Here is a 25,159-nt window from a genome sequence, read left to right on the forward strand (position 1 = left end):
AAAATATTTTATAATATTTATTCCATTAGAAATATTTATCTAAATTGCAAAATAGATTTGTTGCACAATTTTAAACTGATTATGACCTTTTTTAAGTAAAAAGAAAATCTTAGAATGATTTGTAACAAGAAATATACAAAGACAGAAAAAACAAATGGTGAACCTTGGAGGTTTTCCAGCCAGACGACGTTTTCCATCCATTTGCATTTGTACTTTAACGAGGTCTGTCGGACTTGCAAGGAATTGGCTGACCATACCGGAAATCATTCCACAGCAGCTTGCTTTCCTGAGAAAATGCCAAAAATAAAACTATAAGACACAACAAGGAAACAGTTCTGTACTTTGGGGTAATTGCACCAAGTCCGGGGTAATTGCGCCAACTAGCTAAAAGTGCTCTTTTGGCAACCATGCATATAAAGTGCACTTTTTTCTATTGGCGCAATCACCCCGCGATTTGGTGCAATTACCCCGGATTTGGCATAATTATCCCAAAGAATAGTTTATATCATTCACTTAGAAGCAGATCATTTTCATTTTTAAAGTCAACTAGCAGAGAGACCCAACGTTACCCGGGATTGAATGAGGATCAAGAAATGTTTCTCCATCTCATATTTTATTGCCATCAAAATTGATGAAATCGCCCATTTTTTCAATCAAATCTGTTGATTGTTTGCTTTAGTTAGGAACTCACTGCTGTGCACCAAAAGGAAGTTCACATGCCTCCCTACAGTGATTTAGTCCACAATGCATACTAATCTACATTGCACTGTAGAGAACCTACTGTTGATTTTATGGAATAATTTTTTTAAGTTAACTTTTCTCTCACATTTAATTATAAATACAAAAACAATTTTTATAAAAAAATGTTTCTCTAAAACCGCCCCCCCCCAATCATTCTTCCAAATTGTATCCCTTAAAAAAGAAACCTTCTAATTAAAATAGTCAGAAGATGAAAGAGGAAGGGAGGTTAGCAAGAAACCATATACAATTCATTGCATTACTCAGGTCATGAATGCTGGAGTGCATCTATACTTGATATAGGTCATTTCATAAAATTCATATCAGTAGTACAAACATGCAAAAAAAAAAAACCCCCAAAAAACAAAAAAACCATCAGGATTATATTACAACAATTAAAATATATCCTCATTTCATTGAAGTACAGCAGTCTTGGATATCCAATATAACTTTTTTAATGAGAGGTGAGGAGGATTTATACCCCCCCTCCATCTTCATTGAGAAAGGTATTAGAGAAGTTACTGAGCTGATATAAGCTACTCCTTTTCTTTCTTAGTTTTGACTAACCTGGATGCCCGGCGGTGTGTGTTAAGCAAAAAAAAAAAAAAAAAAAGTTGTAGTAGGTAGACAGGCAGGCTCGAACCCGTGATGTGAAGGCGGAAAAGAAAGTGTGTGTAAGGGTGTTGGTTGAGCAAAAAAGAAAATAAAGGAAAATTGCGAGCAGAAAGAAAAAAGTGGTAGTAGGCACGCAGGCTCAAACCCATACCACGAAGGAGGAAAAGAAAGTGAAAAAAAAAAACATGACGCGTTAGCTGTTGCGCCCATCACCAAACTGAAAGTGATGTAGGTTTAATTAAGGCTAGACAATCGAAAAGAGGAGATGATTTTGAAAATATCGGTGAAAAAAGTGACCCCTCCCTGTAGAAAAGTGCCCAGTTGAGGTTGAAGGAATTAATGTTTTTCGCCAATTTTTCGATATTTATCATCCGAAGGGTTGATCTTCAAAATGATACTAATCTCGTGAAAATTCGTCGCCTCTGTCGAAAGTTTTAGGCAGACATACAAACATACACACACACTAACAGACAGGTGAGATTTATATAATAGACTAGCGGGGCTACCCGGCGTTGCTCAGGGCCGTATAAACAATGAGAAAATTGAATTTGGTTTTGTAATATATTTGTTATTCTTATGAGAGAGGACTTTTGTATGTTTATGTATCATTTGCTATTTCGAGCAAAAGAATATTTTACCTACATAAGACGGGTATTACACATATGAAATAATTGTATCTTACCTAGGGTAGGTCATTTACAGCATGTATATGAAAGGACAGGTAATATACAACACATTTATCTCATCAAATCCCAAGCGATGCCAGGTATTTTTATAATATATATTCTCGCCTATTTCATTCAATCCCGGGCAACGCTGGGTGTTTTGCTAGTATATATCTCAATCAATCTTATGAAATCCTGGGTGACGCAAGGTATTCTGCTAGTATATATTTCAATCAATCTAATTCAATCACAGGCAACGCCAAGTATTCTGCTAGTATATATTTGCATCTATCTCATTACACCCCAGGCGACCGTGTATTCTGCTTGCGTACATTTGCATGTATCTCATTAAATCCAGGGTGACTCTGGGTAATCTGTAATTATATATGTAGATGTATCTCGTTAAATCCCATAATTCTTGGATTGTTACAAATTTCAACAATTTAACCCACATTATCGCTCACCTATCTAAAATAATAACTTTGAGACATTGTCTTGGCTGGTTTTTCATTACAAACACATCATCCAAATAACTCACATTTCATCATTTTTTTTATAATTTTTGGATATGTTACTAATTTCAACAACCATGTCACATGATTTAACTTACATTATCGCCCCGACTCTTACTAAAATAAAAACTTTGATACATAGGCTATCACTTTTCATGAGTAAATCCATATTATTGCCCCCTTCTATCACTAACATAATAACTTTTAGACATTGTATGACTGGTTATTTCATTACAAACCAACCAAAGAAGTAACTCACATTATATTATTTTTCATTATTCTTGGATATGTTACTAATTTCGACAATTATTTTTAATGAAGTAACCAAAATAATCGCAACCTCTTACTAAAATGATAATTTCCATACATTGTCTGGTCTGTCTACTTCATTACGAATACACCAATCATATAACTCACATTTCATCATTTTTCATAATTTTTGGATATGTTGCTAATTTCAAACGTCATTTTTTCTGAATTCAATCACATAATCCCCCTCCTCTTACTAAAATAATACCTTTGAAACATTTCTGGGCTGTTTATTTTATTTGAAATACATCAATAAAATACCTCACATTTCATCATTTTTGTATAATTCTTGGATATGTTATGAATTTCGACAATCAAATTTAATGAGTGCGCACATCTAATCCCCCAATTCTTACTAAAATCATAAATTTGCTATATTGACTGGGCTCTGTTTATTTCATTATAAACACACCAATCAAATAACTAAAACTTCATATTTCATAATTCTTGGATATGTTACTAATTTCGACAATAATTTTTCATGAGTTAGTCCACATTATCGCCACCTCCTATCACTAAAATAATAACTTTCAGACATTGTATGGCTGTTTTTTTCATTACAAACACACCTATCAAGTTACTCACATTTGACCATTTTTCATAATTCTTGGATATGTTACTAATTTCGAGAATTATGTTTAATGAAGTAACCCAAATAATCGCCTCCCCTCTTTAACCGACACGATCCCCTTCCTCTTACAAAAATAACAACTTTGATACATCTTCTAGCCTGTCTATTTCATTACGAACACACCAATCAAATAACTCACATTTAATCATTTTTCATAATTCTTGGATATGTTACTAATTTCGACAATCATTGTTTATGATTTAACCCACATAATCGACCCACTCTTACTAAAATACTAACTTTGAGACAATATCTGGTCTGTTTATTTCATTATAAACAGATCAATCAAATAACTTACATTTAATAACTTTTCATAATTCTTGGATATGTTACTAATTTCGACAATTGTTTTTCATGATTTAACCTACATAATCCCCTCTCCTCTTGCTAAAATAATAACTTTAAGACATTGTCTCTGGTTATTTCATGATAAACACACCAATCAAATAACTCACATTTTGTTTTTCATAATTCTTGAATATGTTACTAATTTCAGCAACCATTTTCCATGATTTAACACACATAATCGCCCCTCTCTTACTAAAATAACAACCATGCAACATTGTCTAGAGTGTCTATTTCATTACAAACATACACATCAAATAACTAACGTTTCATCATTTTTCATAATTCTTGGATATGTTACTAATTTCGACAATCACGTTTCATGAGCTAACCCACATAATCCCCTTCCTCTTACTAAAATAATACACTTGAGACATTGTCTGGGCTATAATTTCATTACAAACACACCAATCACATGACTCACATTTCATACTTTTTCACTTTTCTTGGATATGTTACTAATTTCTACAATCATTTTTAATGATGTAACCCACATAATCGCCCCCCTCTTACTAAAATATTAACTTTAAGACTATATCTGGGCTGTTCATTTCATTATAAACACATCAATCCAATAACTTACGTTTAATCACTTTTCATAATTCTTGGATATGTTACTAATTTCGACAATCACGTTTCATGAGCTAACCCACATAATCCCCTTCCTCTTACTAAAATAATACACTTGAGACATTGTCTGGGCTATAATTTCATTACAAACACACCAATCACATAACTCACATTTCATACTTTTTCACTTTTCTTGGATATGTTACTAATTTCTACAATCATTTTTAATGATGTAACCCACATAATCGACCCCCTCTTACTAAAATATTAACTTTAAGACTATATCTGGGCTGTTCATTTCATTATAAACACATCAATCCAATAACTTACGTTTAATCACTTTTCATAATTCTTGGATATGTTACTAATTTCGACAATCGTTTTTTATAATTCAACCCACATAATATCCTTTCCTTTTGCTAAAATAATTACTTTGTGACATTGTCTGGCATGTTATTTCATTACAAACACACCAACAAATGACTCGCATTTCATCATTTTTCATAATTCTTGGATATGTTACTAATTTGGACAATAATTTTTCATGATTTTATGACATAATCGCACCATCTTCCTATATGGGGTATTCTATTAGCACAAATATCCACCTATCTGATCCGATCCCAGGTATTCTCCTAGTAAATATCCAATCCCAGGCAACGTCAGGTATTTTGCTAGTACATATATCCACCTTTCTTATAGAATCCCTGGCAACGCTGGGTATTATGCTAGTACAAATATCCAGCTATGAAGCCATATCCAAGAGCACTCACTGGCAGAATATTACATTGATTGCATATTAATTTAATGTTATTCGACAATGAGGCTACATCCAAGGGAGGTCACTTGTATATTATAACAATGATTGTATATTAATCTTATGGTATTCAAAAATGAAACTACATCCAAGGGAGGCCACTTGCGTAATGTAATGGTAGTCGACAATGAAGTTACATCAAAGGGAGGTAACTCGCATGTTATAACAATGATTGTATATTAATCTAATGAAATTCGATAATGAAGCTACATCAAAGGGAGGTCACTCGCATGTTATAACAATGATTGTATATTAATCCAATGGTATTCGACAATGAAGCTACATCCAAGGGAGGTCACTCGCATATTATAACAATGATTGTATATTATTTTAAAGGTATTCGACAATGAAGCTACATCCAAGGGAGGTAACTTGCATATTATAACAATGATTGTATATCAATCTAATGGTATTCGACAATAAAGCTACATCCAAGGGAGGTCACTCGCATATTATGACAATGATTGTATATTAATCTAATGGAATTGGACGATGAAGCTACATCCAATGGAGGTCACCAACATATTATAGCAAAGAGATGATATATTAATCTAATGGAATTCGACAATGTAGCTACACTCAAGGGAGGTCACTTGCATAGTATAACAATGATTGTATATTATTCTAATGGAATTCGACAATGTACCTACACTCAAGGGAGGTCACTTACATAGTATAATAATGATTGTATATTAATCTAATGGAATTCCACAAGGAAGCTACACTCCAGGGAGGTCACTTGCATATAATAACAATGATTGTATATTAATTTAATGGAATTCGACAATGAAGTTACATCCGAGGGAGGTCACTTGCATATAATAACAATGATTATATATTAATCTAATGGTATTCGACAATCAAGCTACATCCAAGGGAGGTCATTTGCATATTATAACAATGATAGCATATTAATCTAAATGAATTCGACAATGAAGCTACACTCAAGGGAGGTCACTTGCATATTATAACAATGATTGTATATTAATCTAATGGAATTCGACAATGAAGCTACACTCAAGGGAGGTCACTTGCATATTATAATAATGATTGTATATTAATCTAATGGAATCTGATAATGAAGCTACATCCAAGGGAGGTCACTTGCATATTATAACATATATACTGCGCAAGCACCTTCTTAATTTTTCAAATCGGACATATACTGTACAAGCACCTTCAAAAATGTCAAATCGGACCTATAATGCACAAGCACCTTCAAATTTTCACATCGGACCTATACTGCACAAGTACCGTCTAAATTTTTCAAATCTGACCTATACTGCACAAGCACCTTCAAAATTGTCAAATGGAACCTATACTGGACAAGCACCTTCAAAATTGTCAAATCGGCCTATAATGCACAAGCACCTTCAAAATTGTCGAATCGGACCTATACTTCACCTATATCATACAATCCCAGGCGACACTTGGTATTCTGCTCGTACACATCCACCTATGTCATACGATCCCGGGCTGACCTGCTAGTGCATATACACCTACTTTATCCAATCCTGTGCTATGCCGGGTATTTTGCTAGTACAGATATCCACCTATGTAATCCATCCCGGGCAACACTGAGCATTTGGCTAGTATATATATCAACCAATTTTTTCCAATCCCAGGCGTCGCCGAGTGTTCTGCTAGGAAAAAATTCCATTAATTTTATCCAATCCCAGGCAATTCCAGGTAATCAGCTAGTATATATATCGTGCTAGTGTTATGTCATACAAATCTGGGTGAAGCTGGGTATTTTGCTGGTACATATACACCAATTTTATCCAATACGCATCTTTTTTTTTTTTACTTGGTCTTTTGGCTAAGATCAAAGTGTAGTATCTGTTCTTAGAATTAAAGCGGTTTCATCTTAGGAAACATTTAATGTATTTCCACCTACATCGGCTAATTATATCAACCAATTTTTTCCAATCCCAGGTGACGCCGAGTGGTCTGCTAGGAAAAATTCCATGAATTTTATCTAATCCCAGGCTGTGATGTTTGGAATATGACATCTTGTCTTAATTTAATATACGAAAAATATACAATAGGTATCTTTTTTTTTACTTGGTCGTTTGGCTAAGATCAAAGTGTAGTATCTGTTCTTACAATTAAAGTGGTTTCATCTTTCGCCCCCCCCCCCTCTCCCACTAAGAAAATAAGCTGTAGAGAAAAAAAAAAACGTTACTCGAAAATAAGGAAGATTTATGCCTGGGATGTCACCAAATCCATTCATTCTCATTTCGTATTATATTAAAATGTGTAAGTAAACTGATTAACTCATATTATGCCTCCCACCTTCCTGCCTCCCACCTTCCTCCCTGTAAATAGAATCAGGTCATAGTGTAACTAATATAAAAAAGAAAATGGCCGTTTGTTTTTGTTTTGTGAAAACAGAAATTGTACGTCTCATGATAAATATTTTTAAGCGTAATTTTTTTTTTATTTACTTATTTTTGCTTACTGTTTTTGGTTTAAGTCTCGGATTTTACTATTTTTAACCTGCTAATAACTTTGGTAACGTTTTCATAACATATAAGTTCATAGTTTAATTTGTATATTGTTGCCTTTTTTTAACCGATAAAAAACAATATATGCAATGTTTTTATATACAGACTGCCATTACAGCTTGCTGACGTCAAGATTACGTGACATGACTCAGCGGTTTTTGAATACAAGTTGACTCAAAAAAAAAAAGGGCCACGTGTACACTTTATGTGGTAGAGTTGTGGCCCTTTTTTTGGGGGCACTTATAAATCGAATTAAAAATACGTAATGTTCAACGTTAAAATATCACATTCCCCCCCCCCCTGCAGAAAATCGGTAAGCTGCCCCACTTCTAGTGGTCCATTTCGGCCCAAATTTCGATATTTGTCGTCCGGAGGGTGGAGCTTTAATATGATACCAAGTTTGTTAATTTTTGTTAAGTCTATCGAAAGTTTTTAGCAGACACACAAACACACATACATACATTTTCGCTTTTACATATATATAGATTACGTTTTTCTTCTTTCCTTTTTCACTTCTTTTATGGCAGTCTAGCGTAATTTTTTTATATCAAGATGTGATTTAAATGAATGCTAAAAAGCAAATGGCTTGAATAGCTTAACCTCTTTCTTTTTCTGCTTCATTGGGATTCATTCTTTGTCAGGCCGATGTGAACTGATAAACTTCTACAGAAAAAGACCATGAATTAGTCAACAAGTTAGAGTTCTTCTGGGTGACATCTGCAAGATGCCTTAACTCTCAGCATTAAAAACGTCCATCCTAAGCGACTAGAATGTCCCATGCTAAAATTCCTTTAAGCCTACTGCTATATAGCCAATGAACTCAGCCACCCAGAAGATAAACACACATACACATACTATTGAAGTCAGATAAAAAAAAAACACATGTGCAGTACAATGAAGAAGCTCCCTTTTAGAGGAGTTGGGGCTTCTGCATTAATAAACCTTAAACCTTATTTGTGTCTGACTGTGTAGAGAGGTGAGAAATAAATATCTTAATATTGAAAAAAAGTATGATGGCTTCAGTAACTGTTGTTAATCAGGTATGATTCAAACCAAGAGTGACAGTTGTTTATAATATTCAACCAAGTCACAACGAAAGGTCAAATCCAAAAGAACTCGTCATCAAGGCCTACAAAAACTAAACCGCATTCATGTTATGTATGAATGTCTTTCTCTCTTCCTTTCACTCTCTCTTTCAGTGATAAAAAGAGAGAATTAAATTATATTGTTTTAGACTGTCAAAGCATGGATCTTGTACCTGAGAAACCCGTGCCAGTTTGCATCCTCCACGATGAACGTGGGTCTACAATAACTGATTTAAATATGCTCCTCCAGTGTTTTATAAAATAATTATATTTTTATAAAAATGCCTTTGTGTGCTGTCTTGTACAAGCGTTAAATTTCAGCATGCGGTCCCTGCCATTTAATGCTGATGATGGAAATACTGCCTGTAACAACACAAAGAAGACTCAAGAAGAGACCCATACCAGCTACCATACCATAGTTGATGCCATATTGACCCATAGATGTTTCTATCATCCATGTGCTTATCGTGATATTGTTTATTACCCCGGGAGCTGATTGCCAGTCCCAGGATGTTTCTCTACCAAGTAACTCTCCCCGGGTAAACAGTGGCACTACAATGTGACCATAGTGGTTAATTATGATGTGTGAACACATCTTCATTGATGATGAGGGCTCAGGGCAACAAAAATAAAAAAAATCATGAACAAATGTTTGAATTCGAAATTCTCTTACCAAATTGGAAATGTTCCATCGGGATTCTTCAGAAAAAGATTTTCTCTTAAGATCTCATAAACACTCATCCGACATCCAGTGTACACTGTTGAGGCAAAAGAAAGAAAGAAAATTAAGAAAAACTAATATTGGGTCAAATGTAGATATAGCACCCCTATTATGATGGGAGCTGAAATTAATATGCTCAACTGTTTTTTTCTTCTTTTTTTACTAATTTGGCAAAAGTCAAGATTGTCTGCTTCTTTTTGACTTCTGGTTTCTGGTTTTTGCTGTGCATTTAACTGGTTAAATAAAGATAGTCAAGTGGACAAGAAAGTCATTCTTAACATAGAGAAAAGGGGGGGCATTTATGTTATCTTAGAGGAATGCTAATCATTAATCAGAAGGGACCATATCTTACTTGTCACTGTCAATCTATCTGTGGAGCAGAAACTGGAAGTGAAAAAAGCAGACAATTATATCTGTGCAAGTCTAAAACAAAAAAAGAAAAGAAAAAAGATACCGAAATATGATCTACTACCCATCATAGAAGAAACATGTCATTCCAAAAATCATGTAAATTGTTCAAGTACTTTTTTTTAACTAAGAAAATAAAATCAAATTCTATGAGGAAGTGAGAAGGTTATGGCTTGATCTGCCATATTTGATAAATAAATGTGTTACCTCCCCTTTAACAACCTCTCCATAAATAAGAGATCAAAATCAACCTTGTAGCGACTATGATATACTATTAATTACTAAAAAAATTTTTTAAAATGATTTTCTAAATAAGAAACACCTATTTCATCAAGAAAACATGACTTTTTTAGAATATAACATTTGAACGCAAATCATAAAGAGTTTTCTGCATTTGTAATTTGATTGGATTTATACCTAATCATCTTTTATGACATAGCAGTATACTTATGCAAATGAAACTGTCAACCGAAAACCAGAATTATCGCAACATATTTGTGGAAATAAATTCCATTTGTTTACTTCATCATATATAAATAAAAGTGTATAAATAAAAGTGTATAGAGGGTGTGTCTGATGTTTGAGAATATCACTTAGTTTACCAATTCTTTCCTATACATTAACTTACATTTTTTTACAGACTATCAATCATGGTGGATAAAAAACTAACACAGGAAATGAAAAGACATGCTGTTACAGTTGCAATAATGACAAAACATAACCATTTGCAAATTACACAATTCCTTTGTTTTAAAAGTTTGCAAAGAGTTAGAAGATAATTCTCCTGTTTCTAAACATAAAATGCACTAGCAATGCTCTGACAGCATTAAAACACACAAGTTTATTCAACAAGTTCAGAATATCATTGACAACAACCTCCAGAAATCAATGAGGTCAATCGCAAAAAAGATCCTGGTGTCTCTGAAGCTAAAATTCAAACGCCTGTCCATGAGAATCTTCAATACAAGTCCAATGTGATGTAGAAAGGCCAGTTTATGTCAGAGACCACCAAAGAAAATTGTTTAGCGAGATTTAAGAAACTTTTAAACAAATTGAAACATCCTACTGAATAAGACATACTTTATTTTATTTCCAGATGGAAAAAACCTTTACCAACTTGGTCTCCAAGCTCTCCAGACCTTAATCCATTGGATTATTACATATAGGGCATTGTTGAGAGAGAGATGTTACTAGACATCCTCACAACACCAAAGATTCTCTGAAAGCATCCATAGTCAAAGTAATGGACAACATCAACGAGAACCATCTTATACGTGCTTGCCAAAGGCTTAGGTCTTGAATAAAAACTGTCATTGAAGCAGAGGGAGATTTCATTGAATGAAATTATTAAATAAGAATGTCACTTATGTGCCAGTGTTGTTTTATTAAATTACAAATGTGTTAGTAATTGTCTGTATTTTTGAGATGAGGTGTTTTCATTTATTGAGATTGTCGGACTGACTTACTCATCTTGGTTGTTATAGTCACAACGTTTCGGCCGTTTTGCCCTCTGGCCTTCATCAGATGTTTTGTATCAAATGTTTTGTATCGAATGATACTTCTGATGAAGGCCGAAGGACAAAACGGCCAAAACTTTGTGACTATAACAACCAAGATGAGGAAGTCAGTCTGACAATCTTAATAAATATACAGAAGTGTTGTTGCTTGTATTTTTATTATCCTTAAAAATGCAATAAATGTTCTCAAACACTAACGCATCCTGTATATAAAAGTGTAAATATAAAAGTGTAAAAATAAAAGTGTAAATATTGCTTAACTCCTATGATATGTCCACATAAAACAATCATTACTTACCAATATGTCGAATCAAGGCTGGTGTTACACCTTGCCAAAGCTTTGGAATCCCTTCCTCTTTGACTGGAAAAAAAAAATGAAAGATATCTCATGTATAAAATAATTTCGATTTTTACATAAAAATAACCAATACTTAACAATGTTAGCATTGGTTCACTACATCAGAACTACATTTTTAGCACAATCTGAAAATTGCACAAGTCGCAAATGTACTTTCTTATATATCTACATATCTATAAAAGTGAGAATGTGTGTGCATGAGGACATTTCTCAACCTATATACTCAACGAATATTTGATCTCCAGACTTGAAATTTGAAACATGCGGCAAACTTTTTAATCAGTTTTCATCCAGAAAAATGGGCTGCTAAGGAGTAAAATTTGAAAAATTGGTACACAGGGGTCATCGACTTATCTGTTTGCAAATTGTTTCATGAATGCGCATGCATCATAGTGAAACATGACAGCTTCTTTATATTAAGAATAAGATTGTTTGAAAACACTTGTCGTCTCACGCTGGCCTAATGGTTATCATACATAACTCACTATCCTTAGGTTTCGATCTTAGCTTGAGTATTTTTGTTTTTTTACTTTACAAGAAGTGAACTATTTAGAAAAAAAAAACAATACTTGCATGCACATGGCTCAGTTTCTGTATGAATTAAAATATAATATTTATGCATATTTTCGACTGGGCAGCTTGCTAGTATATATTGAAATTGATAAGCTCTTAGAAGCATCATTAAAATTAAAAATTAAAAACTTTGAATAAATAAACTGTTTTGGAAACATGTTAAGATGCAAATATTTTTTTTTTTTAATTTTGGATAACATCGTATCCTTTATATTATTTAATTATTGGAATTCTTTTTGAGACGAGTGATTTGTATATTTTTTATTTATTTATTTGCGGACTATTATCCTCATCTTTGTAGTTGTTGTTTCATGATGTTTCAGCTAACTATTCCCCTGGCCTTCGTCAGGTTTTTAATCGCAACGAGATAGGAATGTTAAATCTTTAACTGTATCTTCATAGTTGTTGTCGTTCCAGCACGTTTTGGTCAACTAATCCTCTGGCTGGCTTTGGGTAGGATTGAAACCGCTATCTTCAGACAAGGTTCACCTGGAACTGTAGAGATTCAATGTCTATCCACTGTGCCAGCATTGTGTGAAGATAGCGGTTTTAATCCTACCCAAAGCCGACCAGAGGATTAATTGGTAAAAAATGTGGTGAGATGACAATAACTATGGAAGGCAGTAATTATTGAAGATACAGTTAAAGATTCAGCATTCCTATCCCGTTACTGTTAACAACCTCATGAAGGCCAGAGGAATAGTTGGCCAAAACAAATGAAAGATGAGGATAATAGCCTGCAAATAAATAAAAAATGAAATAGTTTTTTGGGGGTTTTTTTTCCTCATGAGCAAAATGTCTGTCTTTTTGTTTTTGTATCAAGGTTATGCGAAGTAATGATGCACATGGTTCTGTTGGAACTATCCATGAATCAATATGCAGTAATTCTTCATTTTACGGATCCTGATGAAATAACATTCTTATTTAGCTACCAAGGGCAGCTAGTTATATATTGAAACAAGCAATCCGTTGCTCGATTGTAAGATCCACTTTAATATGATATTTTAATTAAAAAAAAATTGCGACAACAGGGGCAGTGGTGAGGGAGATTGGGGTGTTGCCTGGTCGTTAAAAAAAAAAGAAAAAAAAAACAGACCTGGGTGCCATCAGCCAGAAACAAAATCAAAAACAAAATTTTGTAAGCAGAAAAAAAACCCAACAAAAATGGTGCATGCTAGGCGCGAACTTGCATACTTTAATTTAGTAAGCAAACACATTATCGATGCAATTTGAGCATTTTAAAACGAAAGAACATAACAATCATTTGCACATGCATGGTTTGCAAACTGCATTGAAAGCAAAGTTTTTATGTGACCGCCCTTCAAACAAAATGACATTTCTACACGAAATAATTGACAATGTTTTCCAATTTTTCAATATTATGTGTCTGAGAGATCACTCTTTCTAATAATGCTGCGTTCGTGCTTGTACGATGCGGATGACAAAAGTTTTTAGCGGATATCCAAACACACCGACAACTGAGATTTATAAAACAGATAAAAGTAATAAAAAATTTGGCTATATAGTTGTTGTTGCAGTCTAAAAAATAATGTAATCCACAATCAGTAGACGTTTTCTTGCACACTTCTCTCTCTTCTCCAGTAAGCAAGGGGTACCCAGCGTTGCCCGGGTGTTTGGAGGTGTGTGTGGAAACTGCGGGGGTGGGGGTGGGGTTAAAAAAATGTTTTGGTAGGTAAGTATGAGGATCAAACCCGAACCCTTGAGGCAAAGTTGTAAATTAAAGTGTGAAAAAAAAAACGTGCGACGTTAACAATTGCCCCACCGTGAGATGCTAACGGAAACATGTTTGAATTTATTTAATTACTTGGATTTGGCAGGTGCCCGTTTTAATGAGTTAATGGGGTCAAGTTTGACTGCGGGATAGTATTTCATTTACTGCTGAACGCTTTTTTTTTTTTTTTTTTTTTCCCCCCCAAGATGTTATAGGAAAAAGACTAAGCCACATGCGGCGAGCGACAAATGTTGAATATTTATCTTCCTGAAATCGAGCAAATTAAATAGACAGGCGAGCTTCGTTGTTAACTCTGAGATATTACGATTTATATGTGATATAAAAAGTTTTAAAAAGTTGTTAGGCGAGCGACCGCTTCTCTGAAAAAAGCCTTTTGTAGACATACAGAAAAAGCGAACACACATGCAAACATACATACATTTTCGCTTTATATTTATAGATTGCTGCCTCAAAAATCCTCGCAATATGTTGATTTCCTTTCAACACAAATGCATTCCTCGATCTCCCATTGACATAATTTGGCTTTCTATAACCTTTGCTATCACATGTTACTATCACATGTATGCAAATTACATATACTTCAATGACTTGGCACCTTGAGATTTCATTCATAGACAACTATATTTGTTTCCACAGCAATTTGTATTTTTTTCCGATTTGTTTGTTTTAAAATTAGTCTGCATCTGTTACAACGCTTGGCTTAAACCGATAATTGCCGGTCTCGCCTAATCCATGCTTGACGGGAATTCCTGAGAATCCGGGTCAAATTAAGCAAGAGTACCCAAAACACTACTTTTTCAACCAAGTAGAATATTAAAACAAAAAAATTTCAACTTGTTACAAGCATGCAAAACATATTAATCTTTTTTAATATAAACTAAAACATGAAGTAAAATATAATCTTAAAAAATGAGATACAAATTAAAAAAGCATTTCTTGCAAGGCATGAAAATGGTTAAACAAAATGGTTTTATAAACTTTAAAAACAAAGGTACAAGCTTTAATTTGAAATTTATTAACTTTCAAAGTTTACTTTTATAAATTTTACAAAGTAAAATATAAAACTTTAACTTTGTTGCACTTTTTAAAAAATTATATATCTATATCATTAATTGCTAAATAATAGATAAATTTATTTATGAAAATGCTCAATAAAATGTGCATCAAATAAACCCAAGGGAATTTTTATAAATTAATTTTTTTATATTTTACTTTGTAAAGTTTATAAAGATGTACTTTAAAAATAAAGTTACAATATTTAAATTTGAAATTTATTAATTTTCAAAGTTTATAAAAAAAGACATTTTTTTAACCATTTTCATGCCTTGCAAGAAATGCTTTTCTGACTTGTACATGGATTAAATGGGCATGTCCTAAAAATCTTTTTTTTTTGTTATTTTAACTCATTCCACAACTTGGAAGTAATAACAAATTAAAAGACACCTGCCAATTCCAATAGCAGTTTTGATCATTCCTCTGTATGGCTGTTGGGTTGTAGCTGCTGCTTTGGATGCTGCTTGTTCGCCTTGAATTTGGAGTCGAGTTTTGGTCAAGTCCAAGGGATAGGTAACTGAAAAAAAGCATAAAAAATAAAATTAACCAAGATTGCTTATTACCTCACTCAGATTGTTCGCGAACCCACCCGTGTGCCCGATACACTCGGTCAATATGCAAGCCTCCAAGACCTTTTTCTCTCAACTTCCCCTGAGCTATGTTCATGTTCCGTTCATTCTCCTCTAGGATCCTCTGACCACTCTGTCGTATCAGTTAAGATAAAAACAAAATGTAATAAGTCCCCAGATGTACCCCTCCACCGTACTGTATACCGATACTCTATGGCTGACTGGGATAGCTTCCATACATTCATATCTGATTTACCTCTGCATTCCATGTTTAAAAAGGAAGTGTCCTCTATAGTATCAGATCTGACCGAATGGTTAATTGTAGGCATAGACCAATTCATACCATCTAAAAAATTCCAACAAAAACCTAACAGCCAGCCATGGTTCTCCCCAGAATGTGCTGCTGCCATTGCACACAGAAATCACTTTTTCCATAGCTACCAACGTAATAGATGCACTAGGACTAAAGCTGCTTTCAGGACTGCCAGCAACCACTGTAAAAGAGTAATAAAAAATGCAAGAGAGCTATATGCCCAGTCTGTTAAATCCAAGGTAGCTGATCAGTGGCTTGGTTCCTACCAGTTTTGGCAAATAACAAATAGGATCCTGAACAGAAGTGTGCGCTCCATCCCAACCATTATCAATGGACCAGAGGTCATCTCGTCAGCATCAGACAAGGCCAAACTATTTGCAAAGAACTTTGCAGCTAATTCTACCCTATGCGACGGAGGCTATCAACTCTCCATATTTCCTCCTATAACACAGAACAAGCTAGGTAACATACAAATATCCCTGCATGAGGTCGCCAAGCTAATCAAGAACCTTGATTCCAGTAAAGCAACTGGCCCTGATGGCATCCCAATTATAGTGTTAAAAAAGCTTCAATCAGAACTTGCTCCCATACTTACGAAACTGTTTAAAAGCTGCCTTAAGGAGAAGTGCTTTCCGACTCCCTGGAAGACCTCATCAGTTTTCCCTGTATTTAAGAATTCAGGTGATAAGTCATCTCCCTCTCAGTACAGACCAATAAGTCTCCTGTGTGTTATGAGTAAGTTGCTGGAATCCATATTAAATAGAGAAATAGTCAACCACCTCAGCAGAAATAACCTTCTAAGTGACACACAATATGGTTTCCGCTCTGCAAGATCTACCGCAGATGTGCTGACGGTTATATCTCATAGGATTAGTGAATCTCTTGACAAAGGCTTCCTTTCTAGGGCAATTGCTCTCGACATATCAAAGGCCTTCGACAAGGTATGACATAAGGGTCTACTTCACAAGATTTCCAGCTACGGTATAACTGGAAATGTTTTCTCAATCATTAAATCATTTCTCTCCGATAGGCTCATAAGAGTAGTGGTCGATGGACAAAAATCAGACGCCTGCAGTATTAATGCTGGAGTCCCTCAGGGGTCAGTCCTGGGTCCAACTCGCTTCCTGATCTACATCAATGACCTCCCTAAACACATACTTAAATCATTCGTTGACATCTATGCTGATGACACGACCATCTACGGCAACACGTCAAAGGCTGTAAATGACAAAGTTCTCTCTGATTCTCTCTCCTCTGATCTCGAACGCGTGGTTCAGTGGGGGAAGACGTGGCTGGTTACCTTTAATGCATCTAAAACCAAACTCCTATCCTTACATCATCAACGCTCTGATACCTATCTGGCATCAATTGGGATGGATGGGTTTCGTCTGGGAGAGGCCCCGTGTTTTGACAAGCTTCTGGGTTTGACCTTTACTCCTGATCTGAAATGGAACACATACATCAAGTCTGTTACCAAGGTCGCTGGAAAGATAGTGGGATCCTTCTACCGCTTCAGAAGATATCTCACTACTGATGCAATTCTCTATCTATATAAAAGCCAAGTACATCCAAGGATGGAATACTGCTGCCATATCTGGGCAGGAGCTGCTAAAAATAGCCTATATTGCCTTGACAGAGTACAAAATAGACTTCGTGGCTTAGTGGTGGATGCGCTTTTCTATTCCCTGCAACCTCTCTCCCACAGAAGAGACGTTGCGAGCCTATCCTTGTTTTATCGTTATTTCCATGGCAGGTGCTCGTCTGAGCTCCAATCTCTGGTCCCCCCTTGCCAATCTTTCACGAAAAACACCCGTCTAGCTGAATCCACTGTGAAAAATTTCCCTCACTCTTTATCTGTGCCTAAATCAAAACGTGGATTCCATGAACAAAGCTTCTTTCTTAGAACTGCACGCCTGTGGAACTCTGTTCCGTCTGCCTGCTTCCCACCGGACTACAATTTGGATGTGTTCAAGTCCAACGTTAACAAATTCCTAATGAACCGCCTCCTTAAGTAAACACTTCATCAAATCTCCACACTAACGTAATGTACTTGCAATAACCCTTATCCCTGAGTGGCTTCCGGGCCTTAATAAGTGGTGACCACTGTGTACAAAAATTTTAAAAAAGGATTATAGAGTAGAAACCCGGGATATTGCATTGATCCATTTCGGGGTTGGTGAAATCGCCGTATGGCAGAGCCTAAGCAAAATTTTATACAGTCCATATTAAAAATTAGTAACAATCTAGCATATCTTAAAACTACAGCAAAACTCCGGGATATCACATAAAAAATTAGTAACAAAATACAGTAGAGTATATAATACACATGTATATAATCAAATATATAACCAAATACCATTATAAGTAACAACGTAAGGCGGGGCAAATACCATAACCAGGGCCCGTAAAAACATTGTATTCCACATTGTAACCTGAAAAAAACGTATATGGGGCTACTGTATTCCGGGGTTCTACTGTATTAAAAAGTAGAGAAAGTAACCAACATCTCTGAAATGTCAAAGGGGAGATTGTTGGATTAATGGATACTATCAACGCCTATAGAATTGGAGATGTCATGTGGAAGTTTTTGTTTTATTTCACTTCAATCAAAATTCTCCAGAAACCAAGGGAACCACTTTCTGGATGTTAACACTTGAATCTCTATATGAGATACATAGATATTCGAATATGCCATAAAATTCTCTTTACCTGTCAAACATTGAGTTAGTGATTAAGAATATTAATTTGATTTATTATTAATGGATTCAATAAAGTGATTAAGAATATTAATTTGATTTATTATTAATAGATTCAATAAAGTGATTAAGAATATTAATTTGATTTATTATTAATGGATTCAATAAAGTTATTAAGAATATTAATTCTCATCTGCCCAATTGACCATTATAGTATATCTTTCTTGTGTTTTCTTGGTTTTACCAGATTCCAGGACCAGAATTCACCTGCTCCATGTTACGTATATCCAATTATATCCAATAGATAGTTTACCTCCAAGACGACTACCTTTGTTTGTTTTGAATGTTAAACAAAATTCCATTTTCTTTTTTTTTTACTCCTAAACTCTACCCAAAACTCTATATCCTGGTATGTAATTATACTGTATTCTGTAAGTTAAAATCCTCTCTCCTGAAAACTAACCAATTGCTCTCCTTCCCAAGCTGCCATTAAATCTAATTCATTGCATGTACCTTACGTTGGTTGGTTGTTTTTGTTTTATAGCATATCAACCCTTTTCAGGTTATTTAATGCCAAATTCAGTGAATTTGAAGAAATTTTTTTTAATATATTTGCTTTTTTTCAAGTCGGTTTCTATTTAACCCATAGTTGGCACCCTAATAGGTACTACTACTCCGGGTCAGAGTGAACCTGGGAGCAATGGCAATTAAAGGGTGGCTCCACACTCCCTAAAGCCCGCAAGCTGGGGCCACACCATCGGATATAATTTAAGGTCATATACAGGGCCACATACCTTAGGAGAGGGGTTAGCTCTCAACCCTTAACCTTAGCAGAGTGACGTTTTAGAAATCGATTAAGACTTAACATCTATAGATTTCTACTGCTAAAGCATGCATTCGAGTATATACTTACTCTTTATCTAAGCTATAAAATAGATACTTACTAGCCATAGTCGTGTACTTAGATTTAAAGTGATCAATATTAAATAGCAACTCTTTATATCTCTTTCCCTTTGATAGGAGATTTTATTACAATAATTAATACAAAAAACTGAACCGATACTCTTTGTTATGCAAAATACAAATTTCCGGATTTAAAACGAAAGGTGAAGTTATCTTCCTTCATTAGAAGTCAAATTTGTTCAAGATCAAAGTGTAGTATCTGTTCTTCAGATGCTGCACTTCCATTTCTTGTTCTCTTTCGGTAGAGGATCAGTCCTTCACGACTGAGACAATTTTTTATTTTTGTACCTTTTTCTCCACATTAAAAAACGACCCTGGCGTCTAACTCTGTCCCGTGAGGAGGCATAGTAAATAGGTACAATTTCCATATAATCATATCTACAGAAAACATGGCATATATCTATCTATACTTAATTATGATTAAAGAATACGCCATAGCTTATACTTTATTTTCTAGTCATACCTGTACTGAATTGTACTTCAAATCATAAATATGTCGTTACTTGTATCTATATCGAATATACATCTTATCCTCCTGTCGTCTTAAATATTCAAAGTTTGACCACCAAATTTTATTTTAATTCCTAATATCAATTTAATCATACTTTAACATGTTATCCTATTCCTAAACTAACATATGAACAATATCTTAACCATATATAAACTCTTCTTTCTCAAACCAACCCGTTTCAAATTTAGTTACTTCCACTGCATGAATTTTTACTTATCTCCTCTTCCAGTAACAATGAAATGGAAAGCATAGTAATGTCCTTTTTAATCACTTTGAGGAGTGTAACTTTTCAGTAGATATATAACCTCTACTAACTAACCCATTAACATTAACTACCCATGCGGAGGGTTGCAGAAATACCTGGTTTAGGACCCAGGTGTGGGGCAAACCCTCTCAGTGCTGATGGACCCATAGATTTTCCCAGGTCATCCATCTAGGAGAAGGAAAACTCTGAAGCTAAACCTAGGGGAGGGAGGCCTCTTCAGTCCTGGATGACAACCTTCCTAGAGCTGGTGACTCAAACAAATTACCAGTTTTCAAACCTAAACTGCTTAAGGAGTAGATAGGCTCTGTCTATCGCCTGGCTTTCATACTCCTTTGCTTATTAGCCAGGCACAGAGGTGCTATCACATGGACCCAACAGAAACACCCAGTGGTCGACCTTGTTTCCTGACTAGGGCAATGAACGCTGTTTTTCCCCCCTCCCGCTACATCTCATCCTCCTAAACTGGGCACTGTGGGGTTGTTGAAGTGCCAGTGCAATTGGATTAGGTTAACTTTTGTCTAATGGGTTGATAGTACTGGATTGACAGTTCCTGGCTGCTGTTTCCGACTGATAGTACAGAAGCCCTAACTCTTTGGGAGTGCTTAGAGCAGCTGCTCCATCAACAGGTGTATAATATTCGGGTGATTGTAGTACCATGTTGCACATGGAAAGGGACCCTGAACTTATCTCCGGTGGGCTTTCCCTGAGGCCACAATCTTGTAAATGAAGAGTCGGCTAACGGTCTACTTGTGCTGCATGTCTGGTATTCTTCACAACTACTTGTGCAGCACCTCTCACCCTAACTAAAACTTTTAAATGAAATAAAATGACAGTTAAAGCAATAATTATGATTAAACAAAACAAAACAAAACCAACTCGCTTTCTCTCTTAAGGCTTGCATTTACAAATGTCTTTATGTGCTTCAGACTTAACATGCAACATAACATAAGCTACTTATATTTTCTCTACCGCTCTCCCTCGATCCAGGACTGTACGTTAATACACAAAGTCTCTGATTGCATAAATGCAGCACTCTCCCTCGATACTAGCGCACAAATACATGTATTTGGTGACTTCAGTGTCCACCACAGTAATTGGCTTGAATTCTCTACTCACACAGATGCAGCTGGTAACACAACACATAGCTTCTCCATATCTCATTCCCTATTACAGACGGTTACATTTCCGACATGTTTCCCAGACCAGCAAGATCAACATGCCTCACTTCTAGATTTTTTTCTGACCAGTTCCTGATGATTGTGTAAGAATACCCACAGCCCACTTTGGAATGCTGATCACACTGTGATAATGGTAGAAATCCCCCTAAATTCTCAACCCAAAACTGAAGAGCCATTGCTCAAAACAACGAGGTATTATAAAAAGGCTGACTGGGAAACCATCAGGGATTTCATCAGAGATGCCTCATGGGGAAATATTTTTTCTCTTCCTGCTGAACAGTGCACAAATAGGACCACTAAATGGTTCAAAATGGTAATTGAAGCACGTTCCCACATGGAAATTCCATAGTAAACCCCACTCTCCCCAATGGTTTACTTTTACTTGTGCAGCTGCCATTGCTCAAAGGCAGCATGCATACCACATATTTAACCGACATAAGTCCAGTTCAAACAGATAGAAGTTTATAGAAGCTAGAAGTAATTGTAAGAGACAAATAGCGACAGCTAAGAGAGAATATACTGAAATCACCAGAAATGCATTGAAGCACAGAAATTAGGAAACCATAATTTTTGGAAAATCTACAACAGTGTAGTAAATAATGGGCAATCAAAAATTCCCCCACTATTAAACAATCATGAGGTTGTTTGCACGGCAACTGAGAAGGCTAACATGCTTACCAGTCAGTTTGCCTCAAACTCAACATTGGACCCAGCAAACCACTCCCTTCGTGACTTTCTTGTGCAGACAGATGCCAAACTAGATAATCTGAAAATCACCCCTGCTCAGGTGCATGGTATCATAAAAAACCTAAACACCACAAAAGCATGTAGACCCTGTCAAGACACTTGTAGTCTGTCTAAACTGTACGAACGAACTGACTAAACCAAGATGGCCGACTCCTATTTATATCACCACAAGCAAGGGAGGTAACCATGTAACTGAAGCAAGGGAGGTAACCAATGTCTACATTAACATTGCTGCTGTCCTCAAGTGAATAATTTATTTCTGATTTAACAAGTCCCTTAGAAGCTCAGACGAAGCTCCTGCCTTGGTCAAACAATCAGAGACCTGATCACAACCCTTGATCCATTCTATCTGTATCTCTCCTCTACTCTTCATTTCCTTCAGCCTTGCTACATCTATTCTCAATCGTCGATCGCTTACCAGATTGTTGGAATTCAATGTCTCCACAAGTGATGCATTATCTGTCTTGCAGAGAACGTCTGGCAATTTAGATAACTGAAATACCTCTTGTATCATAACCGCAGTCAAAACACCAGCATCAGCTCCCTCATTCAGAGCAAGAGTCTCTGAGGCCAATGGGCTTTTTGTCACTCTGTCCAATTTCTTTGACGCCCAACACATGGGGGCCATTTTGTCAGTACTTCCTCCAATAAAGACAACAAAACCACCCTGTGAAGATCCATCTTCCAGACTGGCATAAGAGGCATCAGTATAACACAAAATGTGTAAATCTGAGGGCTTTCCCAATTTTGGAAATGTTATAGAACCCTTCTTGGATTTCAATTTTGACAAGGCTTTATTCGCCTCAAATAAGGCTTTTACTTTGGGATGCTTTCCAGTGTTGCTCATTTTACACACATCAAAAGCTATATCAGGGCGTGTTTGAGTTGAAACCCACATCATCTGACCTGCAAGTCTCTTCAACTCATGCTTTTCTTCTTCATTCAGTTCATCATTTTTCCTCAGTATCCTCCCTTTGCTTATTTCTATTGGAGATATGGAAGATACATATAGATCTTGTTCTACAGTGATCCCATTTTCCTGTTGATTAACATTCAGTCCAACATATTTGAATGTTCCACTTTCATGAGATCCCACCTTAAATTTTTCTTTCAATGTTGCAATCACATCCCTTTCAAACTGTGTTTCCACAGAAAACAAAATCATCCACGTGCATAGCAAGAATTCCAGTCAAATTTCCTTTAATATCATGCCACAAAAACAATGCATTATCATAAGCACTTGCTACTCCTTTTAATTCAATCAAAGCCTGAGTAACTCTCTTGTACCATGCCCGTGGAGCATCATTCAATCCATAGATGCATCATCTTTTTAATTTCCACACTTGAGATTTAGGACAAACATCAGATGGTGGCCTCAGGTACACATCTCTCTCTAAAATACCACCTTGCAAAAAGGCTGAGGTAAAATCTATGGTCTGCAGCATCCAATTCTTTATTGATGCGGTTAGCATGACCATTCGCATAGCTTCACGGCTTCATGTTGGGGAGTCCGTTTTCAGATTACTATTTTCTTCATAGCCTCGTGCTACAAGGCGAGCTTTCATTGTTTTCTGATTATCCTTGAATTTTTCAGTAATCACCCATCTTGTGGATATTGTTTTTTGACCTGTGTATGGCACACATTCAAATACTTCATAGGTGTTCATGTTTTTTATTTCTTTATGCTTGGCATCCATTACAGCTTTCGACTGCTCTTGTTCAGCGGTGAGCAGGACTACATTTTCCTGTTCAGTATATTGGGGCACTTCTCTCCAATGATCAATATGATTCCAGTTGATACAAACTTGATCCTCGTTTTCATCCTCAGGTTCTATATTGATCCAATGACTATATTTGCCAGTTGATTTAGGCTGTACTGACATAACCTTTCCTTTCTTCCACTCCCCACTTCCATTTATTTTATAAGTTATGGTCTTATTTCGGCCAGGTTTTTCAGTCTTATCTCTTAAACTGGTAGAACTATCAACAACTTCTTCTCTGTCTATATCTTCACTTTCTACCACTTGATTCTGCAACTCCTCCTCCTCAACTGTAAGGTATTCATTCTTCCCTTCTGTAGTGTTTCCCAGCATTTCAGCTTTTTTTGTTCTTTTTTCGTTGTTTTTATTCACTTTCATCAATTGGCACGGATGCATCCTATAAAATGCTCCGCCATGTCTGATTAAGACAAACTGGCCTTCTCTGCCTAACACTTTTGCTGGACCACGCCATCCTTTAAAACCCTGCCTCCGATAATAGATTTGGTCTCCGGTAGCATAATCTTCATCAGCATAAGTTCTGACATTAGACCTGAGAGCTCTCCTAATTCTCTCACTGGACTCAGCTTCCAAAAAGTTTCTCCTTGCACTATGGAGAGCATTTAAATTTTTTCTCACCATGTCACTTGTAGTAGAGGACTCCATAGCAGGTAACTGGTCTGTCAGAATTGAGGGTGTATTTACATTGAAACCGAATACAAGTTCATTTGGACTGTGTCCAGAGTAATTGAGGAGGGCATTTTTTGCACAAATAGCCCATGCCAAGGCAATTTCAGGTTCACACTTCTCATCGTCAATTGTTTTTTTCATTGCCTCAGCAACTATCAAATTATGACGTTCTACAGTACCGTTGCTGAATGGACTTTCTGCGGCAGTAGTACAGGTCTCTATGTTGAGTTTTTCATTCATCTGTCTATAGTGTTTGTTGTTGAATTCACCCCCATTATCACTCAGAAAACGAA

General features: G+C 35.7%; 1 protein-coding gene across 1 annotated transcript in view; it reads right to left on the reverse strand.

Moving 5' to 3' along the window:
* LOC145292173 (mitochondrial uncoupling protein 4-like) overlaps positions 1-25,159 on the reverse strand; it is a 45,095-nt gene that overhangs the window by 15,415 nt on the left and 4,521 nt on the right. Inside the window, exons 2-5 of the mRNA XM_080138435.1 lie at positions 15,572-15,694; positions 11,739-11,801; positions 9,468-9,552; positions 164-286 (exon numbers count right to left, since the gene is read on the reverse strand). Coding sequence (XP_079994561.1) covers positions 164-286; positions 9,468-9,552; positions 11,739-11,801; positions 15,572-15,694 — 394 coding nt within the window. The remainder of the gene's footprint in view (positions 1-163; positions 287-9,467; positions 9,553-11,738; positions 11,802-15,571; positions 15,695-25,159) is intronic.

The sequence above is a fragment of the Euprymna scolopes genome, chromosome 13 (assembly GCF_053919585.1).
Source record: "Euprymna scolopes isolate OS-2025 chromosome 13, ASM5391958v1, whole genome shotgun sequence".
NCBI classification, from domain to species: domain Eukaryota; kingdom Metazoa; phylum Mollusca; class Cephalopoda; order Sepiida; family Sepiolidae; genus Euprymna; species Euprymna scolopes.